This window comes from Geospiza fortis, unplaced genomic scaffold (assembly GCF_000277835.1).
Source record: "Geospiza fortis unplaced genomic scaffold, GeoFor_1.0 scaffold429, whole genome shotgun sequence".
NCBI lineage: Eukaryota > Metazoa > Chordata > Aves > Passeriformes > Thraupidae > Geospiza > Geospiza fortis.
In genome coordinates, this window is record NW_005054411.1 from 169325 (window position 1) to 188703 (window position 19379).

At 36.9% G+C, this 19379-nt stretch overlaps 1 protein-coding gene across 1 annotated transcript in view; it reads right to left on the reverse strand.

The window, feature by feature from the left end:
- The window catches only part of CNTN1 (contactin 1), a 127142-nt gene that overhangs the window by 19675 nt on the left and 88088 nt on the right, over window positions 1-19379 (reverse strand). The window contains exons 16-20 of the mRNA XM_005426349.3: window positions 18510-18668; window positions 15166-15315; window positions 11715-11785; window positions 8194-8428; window positions 4537-4640 (exon numbers count right to left, since the gene is read on the reverse strand). Coding sequence (XP_005426406.3) covers window positions 4537-4640; window positions 8194-8428; window positions 11715-11785; window positions 15166-15315; window positions 18510-18668 — 719 coding nt within the window. The remainder of the gene's footprint in view (window positions 1-4536; window positions 4641-8193; window positions 8429-11714; window positions 11786-15165; window positions 15316-18509; window positions 18669-19379) is intronic.

Sequence of the window (19379 nt, forward strand, 5' to 3'; positions counted from 1 at the left end):
TGCAGACCAAACTGGATTAGCTTTTTAAGTTCAGCATGCACACCTGATTTCCAGCAGGCACAAAAAGATAATCTCCACTTCTATAAATGTATGTCCTGCATTTTGTTTAGAAAGTATCATTCACTAGCATCCTAAACATCGGTTTACTGTAATTTAGGCAATCACACTCATAAAATTCACACTTACAAAGGTGGCTATTTTCCCAAGTAAACAGCCTTTACCCTAAAATGAAGACTCTGCACACAGTCCATTCTGCAGACTTCAGCAGTAGAGTGGCAACCTCCACCAGATGAATGGTTTCAAACTGGCAAGGATCTGAAACTGTGACAGCCATTTCAGCTGAAGTTCTGATAGTGATCTTCAAGTCAGAGTTTCTTTTATATGATTATAATTAACATATTGTTGTAGATAAGCAGGTCTTGTTGAATGCAACCAGCTGTACACCATAAGGTGCTAACAGTAAGTGGCTGACTCAGGCGAGAGAGGGCGTGTACATCAGGAGCTAGAGAACGTCATGTCTATCTCTAAGTTCAAACAAGTTTCTAGCCTGCAGCAAAAGAATGTCTGTAAAGTTCTAGGTGGCCAAAAGTTTATTAACCATGATAGGACCAATAGCACTGTTGTTGATTTTAGCTGGGCACTGAAAAATAATGAATTTTTTTAGTACGATCTATCATGTTAATTAAGTAACAGCTTTACCTAAAGATAGAAAACACAGTTTATATGAAGCTTTTATTAATCATGTGGCATATTCTGGAAGCCTTTGCATTCCTCTGCCTTGCAAAGCTTCCAACAATCTTAATGTTCATTTACAGTACAGGGAGGCTAATGGTGTAATACAAGAGTAACACAGAGCATCAAACAAGACAAGCAATAAAAATGAATGAAAATGCAAATTTCTTCACTGAGAACATACTAAATTTCAGACAGAAGTAATATAATTTGAAAATTAAATAAAGTTTAAATCCCAAATACAATAGCTCTTGGCTGCAATGTTGTGGACTTTACTTATATACTCTGTGAGCTTTATGTCATGAACACAGAAAGTTCTTCTCTAATATACAGCCATATTTACATATTTGGACCATTGTAACAACTCCTGGAAAAGAAAAAAGTTATTACTTCCCTGAGAGCTAAGAAAACTACTGTCTTCTTTATTCCATTCCTAAATTTCTCACTTTATTTTTAAATAATTCCAAACTTTCTTGAAATAGTTTGGAAATTTCTTTCTTGCCTCTGAAATTAAATGCCACATTGCTTCAAGGGGTCACTTTCCCCACTCTACTGAATAGCCCCTCTCTCTCTTTTTTTAAAAGAGCTTATATAGCAGCCCAGACAGCCTTCTTATTCCTGGTGCTCTGCATTTACTTTGTTAGAGTAATCCACAGGCAATGAATTCCCAGAGAACACAGAAGAAGATTTCAACCAAGCTCTAGAATTTTTGTGGGAAGTAAGCCAATTGTGATTTGTATGAAGGAATGCCTTAGCCATCATGAATTAGTGCATCCCTCTGTGCTAAAATCAGGGAAAAACCTGTCTTTCATGGTCTTCTCCTCTATTAAACTTCAATATACTAAAAATGTTTCTGTAAGTATCATGAAACAAAAGCTTCCATATTCTTGAAGGTTCTACGTAGAACTGACACAAGAATACACTTTACTCATATTGAGAAAGAATGCTTTCTTCTAGCATATTTCATTCTAGAAGAGACAATGGTGGTGAGTAGTGATAAATTTGTTTAGTAAAATAAACCTACATCTATTGCATAGAAGCAACACTAAATATAGACAGTGTCACTGTGCTGCATGCCCTGCAGAGATGCGGCTGTTAGCAGTCTATTGTAAGAACTCATCAATCTTAAGTTCTCTAAATGGATGGAGATAGTTTTCATACTTTATCTCTTTAAGTGTGAGCTGAGGATACTCCTCTGTAATGGCAAAATGTATCAGCTCACATTCATCACCATGGGGGCAGTCATTCTGACAGTATGCATTAGTGTCAGGAAAATCTGACTCCTCCTGGTGTGAGAAGCATTGTGTCACAGGTGAAATACCTCAGGTTCTTTGCTCAGGGCACTCCCACCTCTTAAATTCTAGCATTCAAAAGTCAATTATGCAATTTTCTAGAAATAATAAAGACCAAAAGGAAACTGAGAAGGTGCTCCGGTGAATGATGGTTTCTATTAACCTGTTACACCTGAGCAGTAATTTAAAGGTAACTGTTTATCAATGCAAATAGATACAGAGCTTTCCAGAGATAGTCACTAGAATTTTATAATGCCCTTTGAATATTCCTTTCACCACAACTTTTATTGCAACTTCACAAATGCTATCTGCAGCCTTAACCTTCCAGAACAACCCTCTCTATTTTTGCCCTGTCCTATGGCTCCTTCAGGACTCAGGAGGGTTCTGATCTTCAGGAACACAAGATTCTTTTTATTCTCAGTGAAGAAGCATTGACTTTCCTTTTGCTGCCATCCTTTCTACTACAGTGAGACTGGTGATTGTCCTGGGGAAAAATATCTCAGAATTAATACCTTATTGAAAATTGTGGGTCAGTAATTTGGGACTATCAGTCTGTTTATTGTCTAGCCAGATGGGATCTTTTACATAGTCTTGATAATCAGAAGATTGTCTTAGAACAAGAGGGAGGAAAAAGGAAGAAATTTATATTCTAATGTAGTTCCTCACTATACATGTACAAGCCAGTCAGTTCATGCTGGATTTGTAAAAGTGTATTTATCCAGGAATAGGTGGATGAAATTACATTACAGCTATGAAAACAAGGCCACACCCCTAACATCCATAGTCTATGTAGCAAACAGTCCATTCCCAGGATATCCCACCTTTCTAACAGTTATTCTCTTTTCAGCTCAAAGATCCCCCACATTTCTTTTTTTTTTTTATTTTTCTATGGACTGTTCCATTCATCCTGGCCTTTCCTGCTAAATCCTCTCTCCTCTCTTCTTCCCCTGATGTCCCCTGACACAACTCAGATGTCTTTATGCCAAAAAAGGTAAAATTAAAAAAAAAAAGGCCAAACATGGGTTGCCTATGGGCATGTTCTCCTACCGTGTACTTTGCACATATATCTTTCCTCCTCCTGCTTTACTACCCTATTCCCTACTACAGCTCTGAACATCCATCTTCATGATCTATCACGACTGTAATCCCAGCCTCTATCAGCACTCCTTGTTGCTGTCCCATCCACCAGAGAGAGCAGCTGCCACTTTCCATCAGTTGCCACTCCCTACATTCCCAAAGTCCCCATGCGCACGTCTGCCCAGTGTGTGTTCTGCATGGAAGCTTCTGGGCACTGTCCAGCGTGGGAGTGCAGTGCTGCTACAGGCCTGTCCAGGCTCAGCTCACAGATCCCAGCTACAACCATCAATATGTCCATCCTATTCTAATTGCAAAATCCCTATGAGACACCAAACCACTGGGCTGTCTTAGTAAATTAGGAGTTACCACTGATATTAGTGTCTTAATTTCAAACCCCAGTGCCCTGTGTTTGTAATTTTAAGACTTTATGGCTGTACAGTATAAAATCAACCTTTACATGGGACACTATTCTTGTTATCGTACCACAAAAAGTTTTACATAAATCTCATGGAGACAGAAACAGAAATCAGGAAATAAAAACAACCAAGTATTACTTATTTATGAATAGATTTTAATTTAAAAAATACATTCCATGAGATTGCTATTCATTTCCATGTCCTTATTTTGGAACATAGAAGATATCTTCAAGTACCTGAAAACTTAAATCCCAAGGTAAGTCACTAGCAAACTAAAGACCAAAACCCCTATTTTGGGTTGCAGCCAAAGTAAGCAGACTGTGCACTGCAGAGTTTGCCAGCATCTACTGTGCATGGATGATGTTAAGACTTCCCTGCTAGAGTACCACATGGCCATTTCTCATTACACCCAGCCTGTGGTTGTTGCCATCTCTGCAGAAGGACAGGAACAGTTTTCACCAGTAATACCATTGAGATGGACCAGATGGAATATGCCCTGAAGCTCTTTTTCATGCAGAGCATAGAAACCATCAAGAAAACATCACTGTCTTGCACAATAGCAGTGTCTCTCTTATATCTTATACTGGATTTTGACATTTGTCAAAATCTTACTGTAGGGTTTGTGGGTGAAATATATTAATAACTGCTGGTAATTTAAGTGGGCCAGAGTTAGTCACAATTTTGCATATGTGTTGGAAATTACACCCAAAATTTAATTTCAATATGTTTTAAGAAGTTATAGATAGGCATTCAATTACATGAAAGAGACAATGTTCTTTCAGGAAATTATGGTGCCTTTTGTTAGTTGAAAAGTGCAAACATACATTTCTTAATCTATTTTAGTAATGAAGTACATAACACCAAAAATACTGTTTCTCGAGATGCAAAATCTGCATGGAACATGCTAACTAAAGAGAAGTGAACTGTAAGAGATGGAATGCCAGAGTAGGAATTATTGTTGGCTATAACTACTGACAGTAAATTAATAAATGGATTGACAGTGTCGCTACTAAACTCACCTGATATCCCTCCACAGATTTATCAGTAACATGGTGCCAAGAAACAGACATTTCAGAAGATGACAAAACCTTTACACTCACATCTGTAGGTATTTCAGTTGGAGCTGGAAGATGAAACATATGTTAAACATTCAATCTGTCCTGTGGTAATGTTATACTTGTTTGCAGGGATTCTTCTTACTTCAGTATTTTATATTATTTTCAGTATTTTATATAATTTTCCTGACATCACTGAGCTAAGTGTTAGTGTTTAATCTGGCTTTTCTTGAGTAAAATTCAGGTCCAGTGATGATCTGTAAGGAAAATGACCCTATAAAAACAAAGCAATGATCCTGTTACTTGGCTCAGACTACATATTTTTACGCTTCAACAGATTTCATGCTGAAATTTGTGTAAACTGAAAACAGCCTTTGATAAAGTGATCCTTTACTAAATGGGTCAGCAGCTCACATATTATATATCTGAGACTTTTAAAGTTAGTTACACACAAATACTCATGTATGTCACTTAGTCCTAATAATACACATTTTTTGTGAGAGCACATATTAGACACACAGCTGTCCAGTGGCACATACAAATTTGAACAGAGCTGTGAAATAATCCAAAGCACCTTTCAGTAAGGCATACATCATAAAGTTGATTTTTTTTGCATTCTTAGTTCTGAACAGCAGATAACATAGAGTACAGACCATCATAATGCGATAGACCTTTATCCAGGGCTTAGAATATTACAGTCTAGTTTCATTTCACTGCTGCTTGAATTTTAAATGAGGTAAGGAATAAAGAAAGGCATAAACTTAGCAATGTCTGTTAAAGTTTTCCAAGTTAACAACAGTTCTCTGTCGTGAACCTTTTGAAACAAGTTGCAACAGACAGGCATGGCAGCCCTAGCTGAGGAAAGCTTTCATATACCTAATCTTCCAACTGGGCATCCAGTCAACTATGCATCAAAACAGCCACTGTTAAGAAAAAAAATCACTAACATCTCTCATGAAAAGTATCCTAGGAAACAAAATAATCTTATATGCAAAGTTACGTTTTGTAATTGTCTTTCAGTGGCTGTTAATAATGCAAATGTCTAATTTAAAAAATTATACATTATTGCAAAATTGTTTTCACAATGACAGGAATTTAGATAAGCAAGAGGCCTGTGCACTCATTACTAGCAATCATTACTCACTACTAGCAATGGCAGATACGACTAGCAGTTGTCAGACATGGAACTTGGCTTATTCTGTGGGAACACAGAAATTCCCTAGTCACTAAAGGGAATAACAATGCCCAAAGTTACAACTAGAGAAACACAGATCTATTATAGAATACACAACTTAGGGGAAAAGCTGTCACTATATTTATGTATATATGGATATTTATACACATCTGTATGGAATAATGCATGACCATATTGCTTTAAGATTTCCCTAATACCTTTGAGAAGTTTTGCTGTTTAACAGTAATAATATCACTTGCTGACTCAAAGGTACAGAAGTACAGGAGGAATAGTTGTGATCATCTATTCCCAAATCACTGTCAGACTCTTCTCTACTGTATCCATTACAGAACTTTCCAAAAAATGTCATACTGAAAAGTTTCAGCTGCCAGGGCTTTTGCTGATACAACACTTAAAAATATTTGATGTGCTTATGCTTGTTTATGAGCTGCAAGTAATTTATATCCCTATTTGTCATTTATGTTCTATAAATATTTTGCAGCCTCTCCTGAGCCAGAAAGATGGCACCAGTTGCTTTACTCCAGCCTTCTAATTCACTATTTCTACTGATAAAAAGAGAAGTCACATGGTCATCACAATATATTCTCTTCACTGAAAATATATTGGTCATCACACAGTTATCTTCTAAGCAAAACTATACAAATTTCAGACTGGCAGCCAGTAAACATGCTACAAGGTATGAAAGTGATTTTGTTCATGTCCTGATGCCAGGAGACAACTCTCTCCTCAATGCTCTTCAGAGTAACTTCCATTACATCTCTTGGAAAAATTCCCTCTAACTTGCTCTGAAGTTCCTGGATTGGATACAGGCAGTAGTCAGGGTCACAGCTCCACACAGGAGCTAGGAGCACTACTGGTAAGGTTTGTACTCTTGTGCTTGAAATCAAAGGAGTAGGTTCACTGGGCTTCTATTTCTTTTGCAGTCTGCATCTGGTATCATTTAACCACAAACATTTTTTACCAGGTATCTGGACTTTGCTAAAGTCTGTGTTAGAACATCAGCAGCCACTTAAGTGACCCCCCCTTTATCTGGAAGCTGGCACTACTGCACATTTGCTTTTCCTCTGTGTTTTTGAGCTACTAGGCTCTACCATTTCCCTGAACTTGGAGACCATACAAACACACTTGCCACTCCTGACATGGTATGGATAACCCTAACACAAACACGTGGAAGCTTATCAGTCAGTTGTCGATAAACTCTCTGAGGAGGGATGGATACTTAAGTGTAATTTGATTGATATTGCTTTCATTACACCATAGCTATTTACTAACACACTTATACAATTGCAAAAAAAAATCCTCTCTGTTGTTGCAGCAGCTGTTGAAGATGATTTGCTAAGGTGTACTTTCCTGAGAAGAAAGATTTGTATTATCCCCATCAGCCAGCTTGGTGTTGAGGACTCTTCTGTCCTTTCTCCGTGTGTGGCCAATTTGTGAGCGAAGTTCCCATTAGTGCTAATGGGAACCATGAACATAAATCTTCCATGAAGTACACAGAGTACAGAACAGAATGGGAAGTGTGAGAATGTGGCCCTGTTATCATATCCCTCCTCTTGGCTCTCTAGTCCACATCTGTTGACTGTGTGGAGATTTTGCTCTAGTGAAAGAAAAATACTAGCAGTTCTTTGGGTTTCTGGCAGAAATTAATAAACTGCATGTTTTTAGAACAGGCTTGAGTGATGATAATGCAATTAAAGATGTTGTATATATTTCTTCTGATTTAAAGTAAACTTTCTTCCAGTACTTTCTCTCTTCTAAGTTTGGAAATGTCATTTAAACTTCAATCCTAAAGATCACAGCATGTGAAACAATTACAGTAAGAATTAGGAAAAATATTTTAATGGAATGTGAAAGAGGTTTTTATTAAATTACTCACTTGATAGCTCCAACATGCAAACGAGAATAAAGTATGTAACAGGGATAATTTATATGAGACTCTAAACATGCTGGAAATGTAACTAGATACAAATGAACTATCATTCCTTCACAATTTTGGGCTAAATTCTGATACTGATCTACTAAAATACTAGGCTTTAGTGTGGTCTGTCAAGAAGAAGATATGTCAAATACGTGTATTAAGATCACAGAGACATTGCTGAATAAAGATCTAAATGTTTCAGGCAACCATTGTGAAGAGAAGAATTTTTTTTCTATATTCTTAAAACTTTCAACAAGCTGTGTGAAGAATCTTGCATCCTGCTGTGTATTGCTTATTGCCAGCAAGTACCACCAAGTGCTCTGCATCACACAGAAAGCAGAAAGTGGGAGTTGGCTGTTCAGAACAAGTGTTTTGTGCAGGCAATGCACAACCTCCTTGCTGAAGAAGTATCCTGCTACACTAATCAGTGTCAAGGACCAGGTTCTACTGATCTTAGTAGTGCTGATCTGGACCCACAGTGTAAAACTCATTTGGAACATTTACTCACCATCTTGTGCCGAATAAATGACAGCAGTGAGGCTGAATGGCCCATCCCCTTTGTTGTTAAAAGCTTTCACTTTTACTTGATACTGAGTTGAAGGTGGCATTGATTCATCCTTATGGACATATCGGCCAATTTCAGGATTAGTAACTGTAACTCTTCTCCATTCTTTCTCACCAAATGGCTTGAAGGCCACTATGTAACCAAAGTTATTGCCATAGTGGTATTCTCTTGACAAAGGCTGTAGAGACAAAAAAATAAAACGTTAATTTTTGCTAAACAGCTAGGTCTAGAATTAAATATAAATAATGTGGAAAGTATTGATATGTATATTCTAAAAACACTGAACCAAACCTCCACTTCATCCTGGTTTCCTCCAACGGCTTGCTTCCACCCCCTTAAAAATAGGCCCTGTTAGATCTGCAGTATTAGTGTATTTGCTAGGAAAACATATTAATAAGTTTTTCCTCATCTGAACTCAGTGCAACACACATCATGTTATCTCCCACAGAAAGAAACCAAGAATAATTGTGTAATAAAACAGCTGCAGCTAGCAAAAAAAGACCTAAGGAATGAGGCACAGCAGACATGTAACACAGACATATTATACCAGTATAGGAGTCCATGTAAGTGTGGAGATAGATATTCCTGCAAAAGAATCACAGTGAAGAGAAAATCTATGTGGCTGGCCCAAATTATATTCATTCACAGAAAGTTTGCCACCTAGGCAACTGGCACAGCTGACAAAGAAAGATGGACACATTCAAAGAATGACTCATCCTACCACTTTTCACTGATGATGGAGGGGATGCAGATGCTGATTTAGACTACCTAGCTTCTAACTGGCAAATCCTTTAATGAAATGACTCCCATTTTCAGTACAGGCATTAAAGGTACCTATCCAAAGTACTTCTTAAAACTATAGCTGATTTCCTATACCTAGGAATACTGGAAAATACAAAATTAAGGAAGACAATCTCCCATAATGGAATTTTCTTCTTTTAACAATGTTCTACATTCAGTGATCCCTTCTCAGTCCATAGAGCTTTTACCACAACTATTAGACACTGCACCCAACCAGCCAAAATCACATCATTCATCTGTGCATCAGGAGGCTGACCAGAAGCATCCTTTGAAAATAAGCATTCTGCATCACCTTTTTCCCTAATGGAAACATCACAGAGATGAAATAGATTATCTTGAGGCAAAGGTCTTGGAGCAGTGACACAGAAAATAATTATTCTCCTTAGGTGTTTGCCCACTGCTGCAGCACTTTGGCCAACATGTGTGGAGATATTCTGAGCAAGGTTTTATGAAACTTCATGTAGCTGGTCTTCTGAATCTATCACTGTAACTAGCTGCTTAAAATAAAGCAGAATTTGATCTCATATGCCAAAGTAAGCAGACTGGATGAGGGCCTAGCCTCAGAATGATTTTCAGCCAGAGCAAACTTTAGAAAGCCAGGAATGGCACATAAAAATGATACTCTGAAAGGTCTTACATGAAATTTGAAAGCAGCTTTCTCTCCAATGGCTGCACATAATAAGTAGCTGAATAGTTTGTAGAATCCACTGAAAACTTTGTAAAAGAAAATGGGAGAGGGAAACACAAATGGGGAAAAATGAGGAAGAATGGGCACGCCACTCCTAGCTCTCCTTCTCAGTTCCTATTTCAAAACAAGTCTTAGAAGAGCTTTGATTGCATCTCTGGCTGTCTCATTCAATCTGGGCTTATGAATCATAGAAGAAGCTGAAAAGGGGTTGGCAGTAACATGTGAACCTGCCATACATTTTGTTCTTCTCTTCTTAATTAAAGACTATTTAGAGTAGCATATGCAAATGTCAGCACATTTGGGGGAATCAATATGTATTTTTATCTTAGCCTTACAGATAGATATATTGTTGTCTTCCAGACTCCATGAATCTAAAGTCTCTATTTAAAAACCCTTGCTAGACATAGGATAGAAGATTCTTGGGAAATAAATACTTGAAGCCATGCTTAATTTATCTCTCTAAAGGAGCTACCAGGAACAGATGTGAAAAGCATAACATTAGGTAAGAGAAATAATGAGAATATAAATCTGCCCGGGTCTGCAGGAAATACTAAACTGGTCATGTACTTCTGGTCTTGCATTAGTCACTATTCTTTCTCCTGGTTATATTTTCTTTGTTTAGTTTGGTCACAGCCAAGTTATCACTGTATTGGAAATGCCATGAGTACCAGTCTACATATACAATGCCAGAAGCAGCTCTGTAGTTTATTAAAGTTTTTAGAAGAAAATCTTATGAAGTAAAATAATCTAGGTCTTCTGCATTTGCCCATTGCATGTATTCTTTTGCTCTTCAAAAATAAAGAGACCAGAATTGAGCCAATTAGGACACATTTACTTCCTAACCTATTATTAGGGGAACTAAAATGCAACCTTTCCAATATATTGTAACAGAACTGTGGACCTCTTTTTTCAGACACTTATAAATATTTCTTCACTGTTAAAATACTTCGGAAGACTGAATAAATATTTTGCACTCAGTTAAGAAACAAAAAAAAACCCCAACCCCCCCAAAAAACCCAGCCAGGACAGCACAAATCTGATAGCTCAAGGATATGGCTGGCTATTTCTGTCATACTTGAGAACTTTCACAGATATATGATCAATCCTAAGTACAAAACGAAGGAAATATGCATATGGATGAAAAACTGCATATTCATAAGGAGAATCCCTATACAACATACATGCTATTGGACTTATGACATCTTTACATTACTTCCCCCAAGAAAAAGCACTCTTCATAGGGGCAATTCAGCTGCTACATATGAAATAACTATTCCCCAGAAGATACAAATGGGGGAATATGTGCCATATGTATCTCATAGCCTTACAACTGTGAAAAGAGAGGTCAAAAGAAAACAAACTCGGTAATTTTCTCAAGCATAACACAACCATCCTTCTTTGCCAGAGGTAATGCTGCTGTATTTCTGTTTTTCCAGGATACTGATAGGCTCTGACAGGAATCCAACAATCATTTTTTTATTTCTTCTCTCTAGCTTCCCCAAATACCCTGCAGTAGATTTCAGTTCTCTCTTTCATGCTGCTTTTGCCTATGCAACCTTGTTTATAAATCCTTATCCTCTCTTGTGCTGTGACTTGCTTTCCTCTTACCTTAGTGTCTCTTTTCACTTCTTGCTTTACTTATATCCACAGAATAGATAAGTTTTCAAAACCATTGCTTCAATAGCAGAATGAAGTCTGCTTTTAGTGACGCATTATCATAGTCATGTGTTTCAAACTCTTTGTTTTAGAATGTTTTAGATGATATTTTCATGTCCAACACATAAAACCCCTAAGGTACTCTCTTCCTCATTCCTTTTCATGTACTTTTTAATGAGAAAAGTCTGAAAAACTACATATTATATACAAATCCTGTTCTCACAAGACCCAGAGACAAACCATTCACAGGTTTGAGGAGCAGCAAGATCAGATATAAGATAGTACAGGTTTCATGCCATCTTGCATGAGCAATTCTTACCATCCATGTTATTGTCAGCTCTCGATTGCTTCCACCCCCTCCTCCAACATCAGAAGGAGCCACATTAGGAGCTAGTGAAACAGAAGAGACAAGAACAATTACTATAAAGTATGCAGCAGACAGCTGCAAGGCCAATAAGCACACGTGGCACACACAATTAAAGTAATGACGGTGTGCAATCTGCCAAGACTAATGTATAGCTACTGCTTCAGGAAATGTGCCAGCTGTAACCACAGCTAGCAGTCATTCTTCCTTCTCCCTGTATTATCTACAAATATTTAACTGAATATTCAGGAATGGAAAATTTCTTGCAAGTCTTAAGAGAAGCACACTGTGTATTTTTCTTGCGCTTTCTCAGATGCTGGTATGCCAAGGGCTCAAGCACCATGGATTGCACGTGTAATTACCTCAACACACTGTGATCAGTTACACCTACTTCAATGGATTTACTTCCTGTGTGTAAGGTTAAACCCATAGGTCTATCTTTGAAGCACTGGCAGCCTAACTGTATTCTAGATTAGTAGCACATGTCTTCTTGATAGTCATGTTCAGGATGGGTAGATGTACCTAAGCAAAACTGGCATAGCAACTTATAATTTACTAATTGCATCTTACACTGATATCCTGTGTAATAAAATACAATCTGTTATTCTATCACTGGTGCACAGCTGGTAAAGCAGGATACTTTAAATCATTCCTATACTGTCATTTCTCCCAGATTCTTTGCACTGAGTGCAATGATTCTGTTGCTATCCTCTGTGGTGTTTGTGTATTAATTTGCTGTCACTCAATATGGACACACAATGTACCACTGAAAACTTAGGACATTATAGCTTATCTACAGGGCATTAATTTTGCCTCAGATATGTATGTATGAGCTATATGCCCTACCTAAATTAATGTGTTCTTTGTGTAAGAAAATTCTAATGGGATTGGGCATTTTCTCCACTACTCAGTGAAAGCCATAAGTCATGGTGCTCAAGTACTATGTAAGTAAGCTGAAGAGGAACACAAAGCAGAGCAGAACTAATGTTTTCAAACAGGATAAAAGTATGTAAAAATAAATTTGAAATTGAAATCAGCATTCAGTGCATGGTTCATTTTTTTCTGTCCTTTCTGAAAACAAATTAGTGAAGATCAAGACTAAACATATATATGACAATTTGAGAGAAAGCTGGAGTTTGTTACTTGACCTTGTAGTCACACTACCTATCAAAAATGTATAGCTTTAGAGCAATGTTAGAAGCAGAGGGTTGCTAGAATGCTTAAGTAGTCCAAGAAGATAGACAGGCTGCCAAAGAACAGAAAAAACCCTGACTGTTCAAAGTCTAACAAGTCATTCTTTTCAAAAGTATCTTCCTCATTCTCCCAACCAATAAACCCAGGTTTCTCTCTCTGTTAAGACCAGGTAACTAACTTAGACAATTGTACTTAGACAATTACTCTAACGCACCCAGAAGCTAAACTACATAAAACCAGCCCTTGATCCACTGAATTTCAAGAAATCACTGTGATTTTGTGTTATTGATGAAGCAAGCTGTTTCATTAAAAATAAAAAACATTGCACAAGTCTTATCATGTTAAGTTACTGAAATTAGTTATCTCCCAGGAGAGAGACTTCAAAACGCTGAAACGCTTGAAACGCTGACAACTTTTAAGTGTAACAAACATTATTTGTCACCCACATAGTACAACAAAGACACAGCACTGTTTGTTGCTGTTTAACACAGAAAATGTTAACAATAACTACAATATGTAGACACGGATTTTTGTTTGTTATTTACCTTTTTCAGAATTGCATTAAAATGTACATAGAGTTGTGCATACTGCTTCTGTAGTACCTTTGACATTGACTGAGTAACCCAAATCCTACTGTTGCTTATAACAAATTCCAGCTCCTGGCAGAAAACACACTTGGGTGCAGAAGTTAATCTGTAAACTGTAAATTATTTATACCCTATTTTGTCATGACAATAAGTGCTGACTGATGCCTAAGAAGATTATACTACTATTTTGCATGGTTGGCCAAAAACTGTCACACAGTCTGCCAGGGCATGGTACTGTGGCCGGGGAATCAGATAACAGACTAAATAGACCACTTCTTGCAAAAGAGTTACATTCTGCTACAAAACTGGAAAGTATGCCATTTTTGGGGAGGCTACAAAAAATGCCATGAACGTAGCACACTGCAAACTGCAGGACACCACCCCTATTCCCCATTCCCCACTACCCCTAGTCCATTATTTCTCTCCTTATCTGTGTCTTTTCTAACATTTTTAAAATGTCTATTGTGCACCAGACTTCTCCAGTAGATTCTTGGGCCTTCAAATGCAGCTCTTGAGTCATAAAACATATGATGCTACTAGTCATTTTTCTAGGCAGTGATTACCTTTTACTTTAGTATTAAAGTTCTGTGGCTTTTCCTTCCTTATCCAAAATAATTTAACCAATTTATTTTCTTTATCCCCAAGCAACAAAATTTTAATGGACCAAATTTGTCTTTAATGAATGTTTTGAAATTTACAATGCAAATACATTTTATTTTGAAAATACTATCTAATCAAAGTTATGACCTACCAGGTGTAATTTTAAAAGTTGTTTTCCACACTTTGGTTTTTCATTTTTAGTTTTAAAACTCAAGCTATGGCAAACAATTGTAAAGAAATCTAGACTGCAAGTGGGTGCTACTCTGTGGAATACAGGTTTGTTGGACACAGTCTTTGTGCAGTGATACATTACCCCCTAGGACACTGCTGTTATCTCCTCTGTACAGTCAAACCAGAACGTATTATCTGGAATACTAACATCTAAGTCCTCATTTTGGAGAATTCATTATAAAAAGGATGCGCCTGAGCCTGAAGAATATCCTTAAATATGCTCTGAGCTATTATCACTGAGCAACCAGACTGATAAGAGAGTACGTTGTGTTGGATAATGTCACACACGTGACATGATGTAAGAAGACACCAGACCAAACCTGCAACCACAGAAAACTGGCATTATGCAGTAGAACACATATCCTGTCATGTATTCTTTAGTTAGAATACAAACCAAATGGCAAATGGACATTTTCCTTGTTAAATGCATAATTTTTCCTAAGTCCCAAACCACACTTCCAAACATGTCCACGCACTCATACACACACAGCCTGGCTGACAGATACAGTGGGGGATCTCTGAAAGATGCAGTATGATTCTGTTTTAGTAATGAAGACAAATTTGCCATATCATGATGTTTCTTTTCTGTCTGCTTTGATGCATTCACACCTTCATAGTTTGGTACTTGCTCACTACAATCTGTAGTAGCGGGTGGCTGAAAATATATTCACTGCACACTGGATCTTATAAACTGTGTTTTTTAGAGTAAAACCTAGAATTACAAAATTGATGAACGAAAATGTAAAAATTAAGAAACACATTTAAAAAAACCCTGACATTTTCTGTTTACGTACGGGCGCCTTCAGTTCTAATCCTCGGCGATGGCATGCTGGGCTCTCCTGTCCCCAGAGTGTTTGTGGCTATTATCCGGAATTCATATTCCATCCATGGAATTAAATCGATCACTGTAGCAGATTCCATATTTCCTTCAATATCTGATGGGTCTAAAAAAAGGTTAAATGCTTCAGAAAACAGCATTTTTCCACTTAGGTCAGCAACAGTGTGAATGATTGCGACAAAACTTGCACTATTCTGCAACAACACACAGAAAACTAAAGCAAACTTGACACTGTACATTAGGAATATCACATTTTACAAAGAGTACCCACAGCAGTGACTGGGAATTTGGAAACTATGACACTACCTTGGATAAATCCTTATTGACATGTAAGTTTTAACTGGGTGTGAACTAGTACATGTAGTTATGAGATTTCCTTACTAATTACATATTGCAGCTGTAGAATTTCATTTTACCGACAGACAAATTCAATGAGAAATTTGTAATGCAGAAACAGTAAAATAAAAGTTCATTATATGGATAGACAAGGGCTAGACATGTAGGGTTCAATCAATTGATGAAGAGTGGTTTATAAAATGTGGTCCTAATTTGGTGCACCTAATTAGTGAGCATGTTATAACTTGCTATCTGGTTCTGATCAAGAAATGTAAATGTTCTTGCAATTCCTGTGAAAAGACTTGTAATTGTCTTAAGGATGAGCTTGGTTATCTAAATAAAATGAGTAACTCATGACTGTCTGCAATTCACATACAATAGGGGTTGTTTCTATAGCTGTCTGCAGCTATAGAAAGACAGAGGATTTTCATTTATATACAAACAAGAGTTGTTTGTCAAATTAGAGTCTTGTGTTCAGAGGAGGATGAGAACTGAGATATTCTGCACTGGAAAGGCAGCTGATTTGGAATTAAAATATAAAATGCAATGCCTGCAAAAAACACAGGCAACAACAGTGTAAGCACTAGATGGTGACACCACTTCCCTCTTCCTAATGATCATTACATTTCATTCCAAAGTGAGGTCTTGAAGGAGAAAGGAACACACTTTCCATTTCTCTTTCTACCTGACCACCACCCTCCCTCATCCTTATTCAAATTATTTTTCTGTCTAGTCAGTAAAGCTATTGCAAACCTCTCATGTCATCCAAGTAGTGATACAAATTTAACATAATTTCAACGTCCTTCCTGGGATATCTGATCTCTTAATTTAATTTTACTGTCCCTCAGATTCCCAGAACCATTATGAACACTTGGCACAATGAGAATCTGAATCCCCTTAACTGGAAAGAGCAACATAAATGTAAACAACTTATTACATAATCCATTCATACATATTTCCATGCTGTGAAGTAGAATACACTTCTTTCACAAAAGACACTCAGTATTATGAAACCTGAGATGAATGATTTGGCTGGGAGAATAATGTTAGTAGTAACAATAACAATATTTCCAAAAGTCAATGCCAAAGTATATTTTCTTGTTTCACACATTGAAAATTAGCAGCATTAACTGATAGCCTAAACATTTGGTGACAGATCAATTTGGACTGTTCATCATGCTTCATTAATCTGAAAGTTAACACTGAATCAAAATGGGAGCAGCTCAGCAATTAGGTAAAAGCTTGCAGTGATGCCAGTGATGATTTTACCTATTTTGAGGGAATCATCTATTTAACAAAATTCCTATATGTGGTTCAAATGAAGAAGTAATGATTTTGAAAACACCAGAATAGTTACTGTCAACTTTTCAGAAGTTAATAATGTGTATCTTTTGTGTTAGTGTCATTAAAAAGGAATTCAACAATCTGGATTCCTCTCTGTCCCACCCACTCAGCATTCTTTAGGGTAAGATTCAAAGTCTGACTGCATGTCTCAAAGACTATCTCAGTAATTCTGAGAAGTAGAGAACTTCAGAGGTGCAGAGAAGTTCATCCCATCATGCCTATAACACTGCAAGTAAGGAATCTTCCTGAGAAGTGAGACGAGTGGTTTCAAGTCTGCTCTGAGTCTGAAACCAGTACTTACATTAACTCTTACACCCTCAGTTCCAGTTCCAATAATGCACAGCACAAACAAAACAGGATCAGTTGCCACCTGAAATTCTTCACATTTCCTTATTTTCTTTAATTGAAAAGTACAGAATAACTAAGAAATAAAATTAATTTATCCTGAGAAAAGCAGAGGCTAGTCTAAAAGGATTCTCCCTCCTGCATGTATTTTTACTGAACCAAATAATCAGTTATTTGAACAGCTCTAATTTCTACCTTTTTTTTTTTAAGTTCAAAGAAATCTACTCTAAAGAAGCCATTAAATAAGATATAAGAGATAAGAAGGGGCTGGGGAACCTTCTGGGTTCATTTTCCAAGCTCTTTGACATAAAAAATATCAGTGCTGGGTGATGGAGGCAATCATATCCAAGTGAACTTCATATACTACATACTCTGAAAGAAAAATATGATCTGAGGCAGAAGGCCTACTATATCTAACTTTTTACTCTAAAAAATGTAATGGATTTTCAGTTCAATATGTCAGTCTGTTTCTTACATGTCTATAGTTTCAAGTGAAAACTTAAATGGAAGACAATCACTGAAACTATTACTATTCTCAGTATTTAGAAATGCTGAGGATGTGATATCTTAATTCCACAGGAAAGCACTTAAGTTGTAATTTATAAGGGTGGGATAATGAAACGTATTGATAGGAACATTCTGTATAGCTTGTAACAATGTTATCCTTCATAAAGCATTCAGAGATACTAGTAGCTTAAAAATATATAAAAATTTATGCTTTTATGTTAAGTCCTGCAAAAAAAATTACATTAGCATGTCCTGTGCTCAGGTAGGCTCCTCTTTAACTGCAATTTTGTGGCACAATGATGACATCCAGTGGTTAGAAGGATAATCTTAGCTATGTTTTCTCTAGGGGTGCCAGTTTTAATGCAATTGGAACTTAGTCTGCTCCCAGGAAAAAGCAGACAATTTTAACCAGCTTTCTCCATAACAAATACAGAAATGACCACATCCCCTTTTCATCCAAATTAACCTGTAAATAAATTTTTATGATTCCAGTATTTGATGTTGAATGTTTCAGGCAACAAGGAAAGAGGCAAAAAAACAAGTATCAACTCTGGCTGGTTCTTTTCTGTATTTCTTGATATTCAGTTCAGGCCTTCAAAATGCTGGGAACAAAACTGCTGACAAGACACTGACAGGACAGTAAACCTGCAGCAGACATCAAGAGCATCCCTGGTTTCCTTCTACTGTGATTACTTTCTGATTAGTCAAACTTTCTAACAATCATACTTTAAAACTTACTGTCTTCATATCTTCTGGCATTACTCTTACCTGTTTTGGCATCTTTCCACTCTTCAGATAGAAAGGTTTTTGACTGGATAGTGTATTTAGAAATAGGACTATGATTGTCTGTTCCACGACTCCAGGTAAGTGCTACAGCAGTGTCTCTGATTTCTTCTATTCTTATACCTCCAGGGGGGCCTGGAGGACCTGGAAAAAGAAAAAAAAACAAAAAAAAACAGTACAATTAACAAATTAAATGTGCTGAAAGTATTAAAGTTCATCAACTTTTAATACTCTATGTAATGCTTCAGAGGACAGCTGCTCTTGCATTTTATAACTACCAAATAAAGCTTCCATGATTCTTGCCTCATCAATATTGAGATAATTTTAAGTGAAAATATGATACTTTGAAAATGTTTCTGCTCTTCTTACCAAACAAAACTGAACTCAGGAAAAAAACCAAAACATTTTCCTTTTCAAATTCCACCTAATGCTGACCTTATTGGGGGGCCAACTTTGACCTACACTTCTGCTTGTGCCATATAGGCCCTGGCTGCAAGTTATGTGGAAAACCCTGTGATTTTTTTTGGACAAAAACCATACTGCAGAAGAGATTTCTATAGATCTCTTCCCATTTTTCTTGGCCTTCATATTACCCCAATGTGGTAAACCCCTCATCAGGTTCCAAGCTCCTACAAAATTCTGGTTTTGCTATTGTGCTTCTGTTTTATATGATACACAGTTACCTGATACATATTAACTGTTGTGTAAAAACAGATAGAATGCATTAGGACTATTGAGAGTATTTTCTGCTCCAACATTCAGAGATAATAATATGCCAACATGATTGAGATAATTATCCAACAACCTGATTGAACAAGTCCCAGAGAATACTAAAAAAACCCAACAGTCCCATAA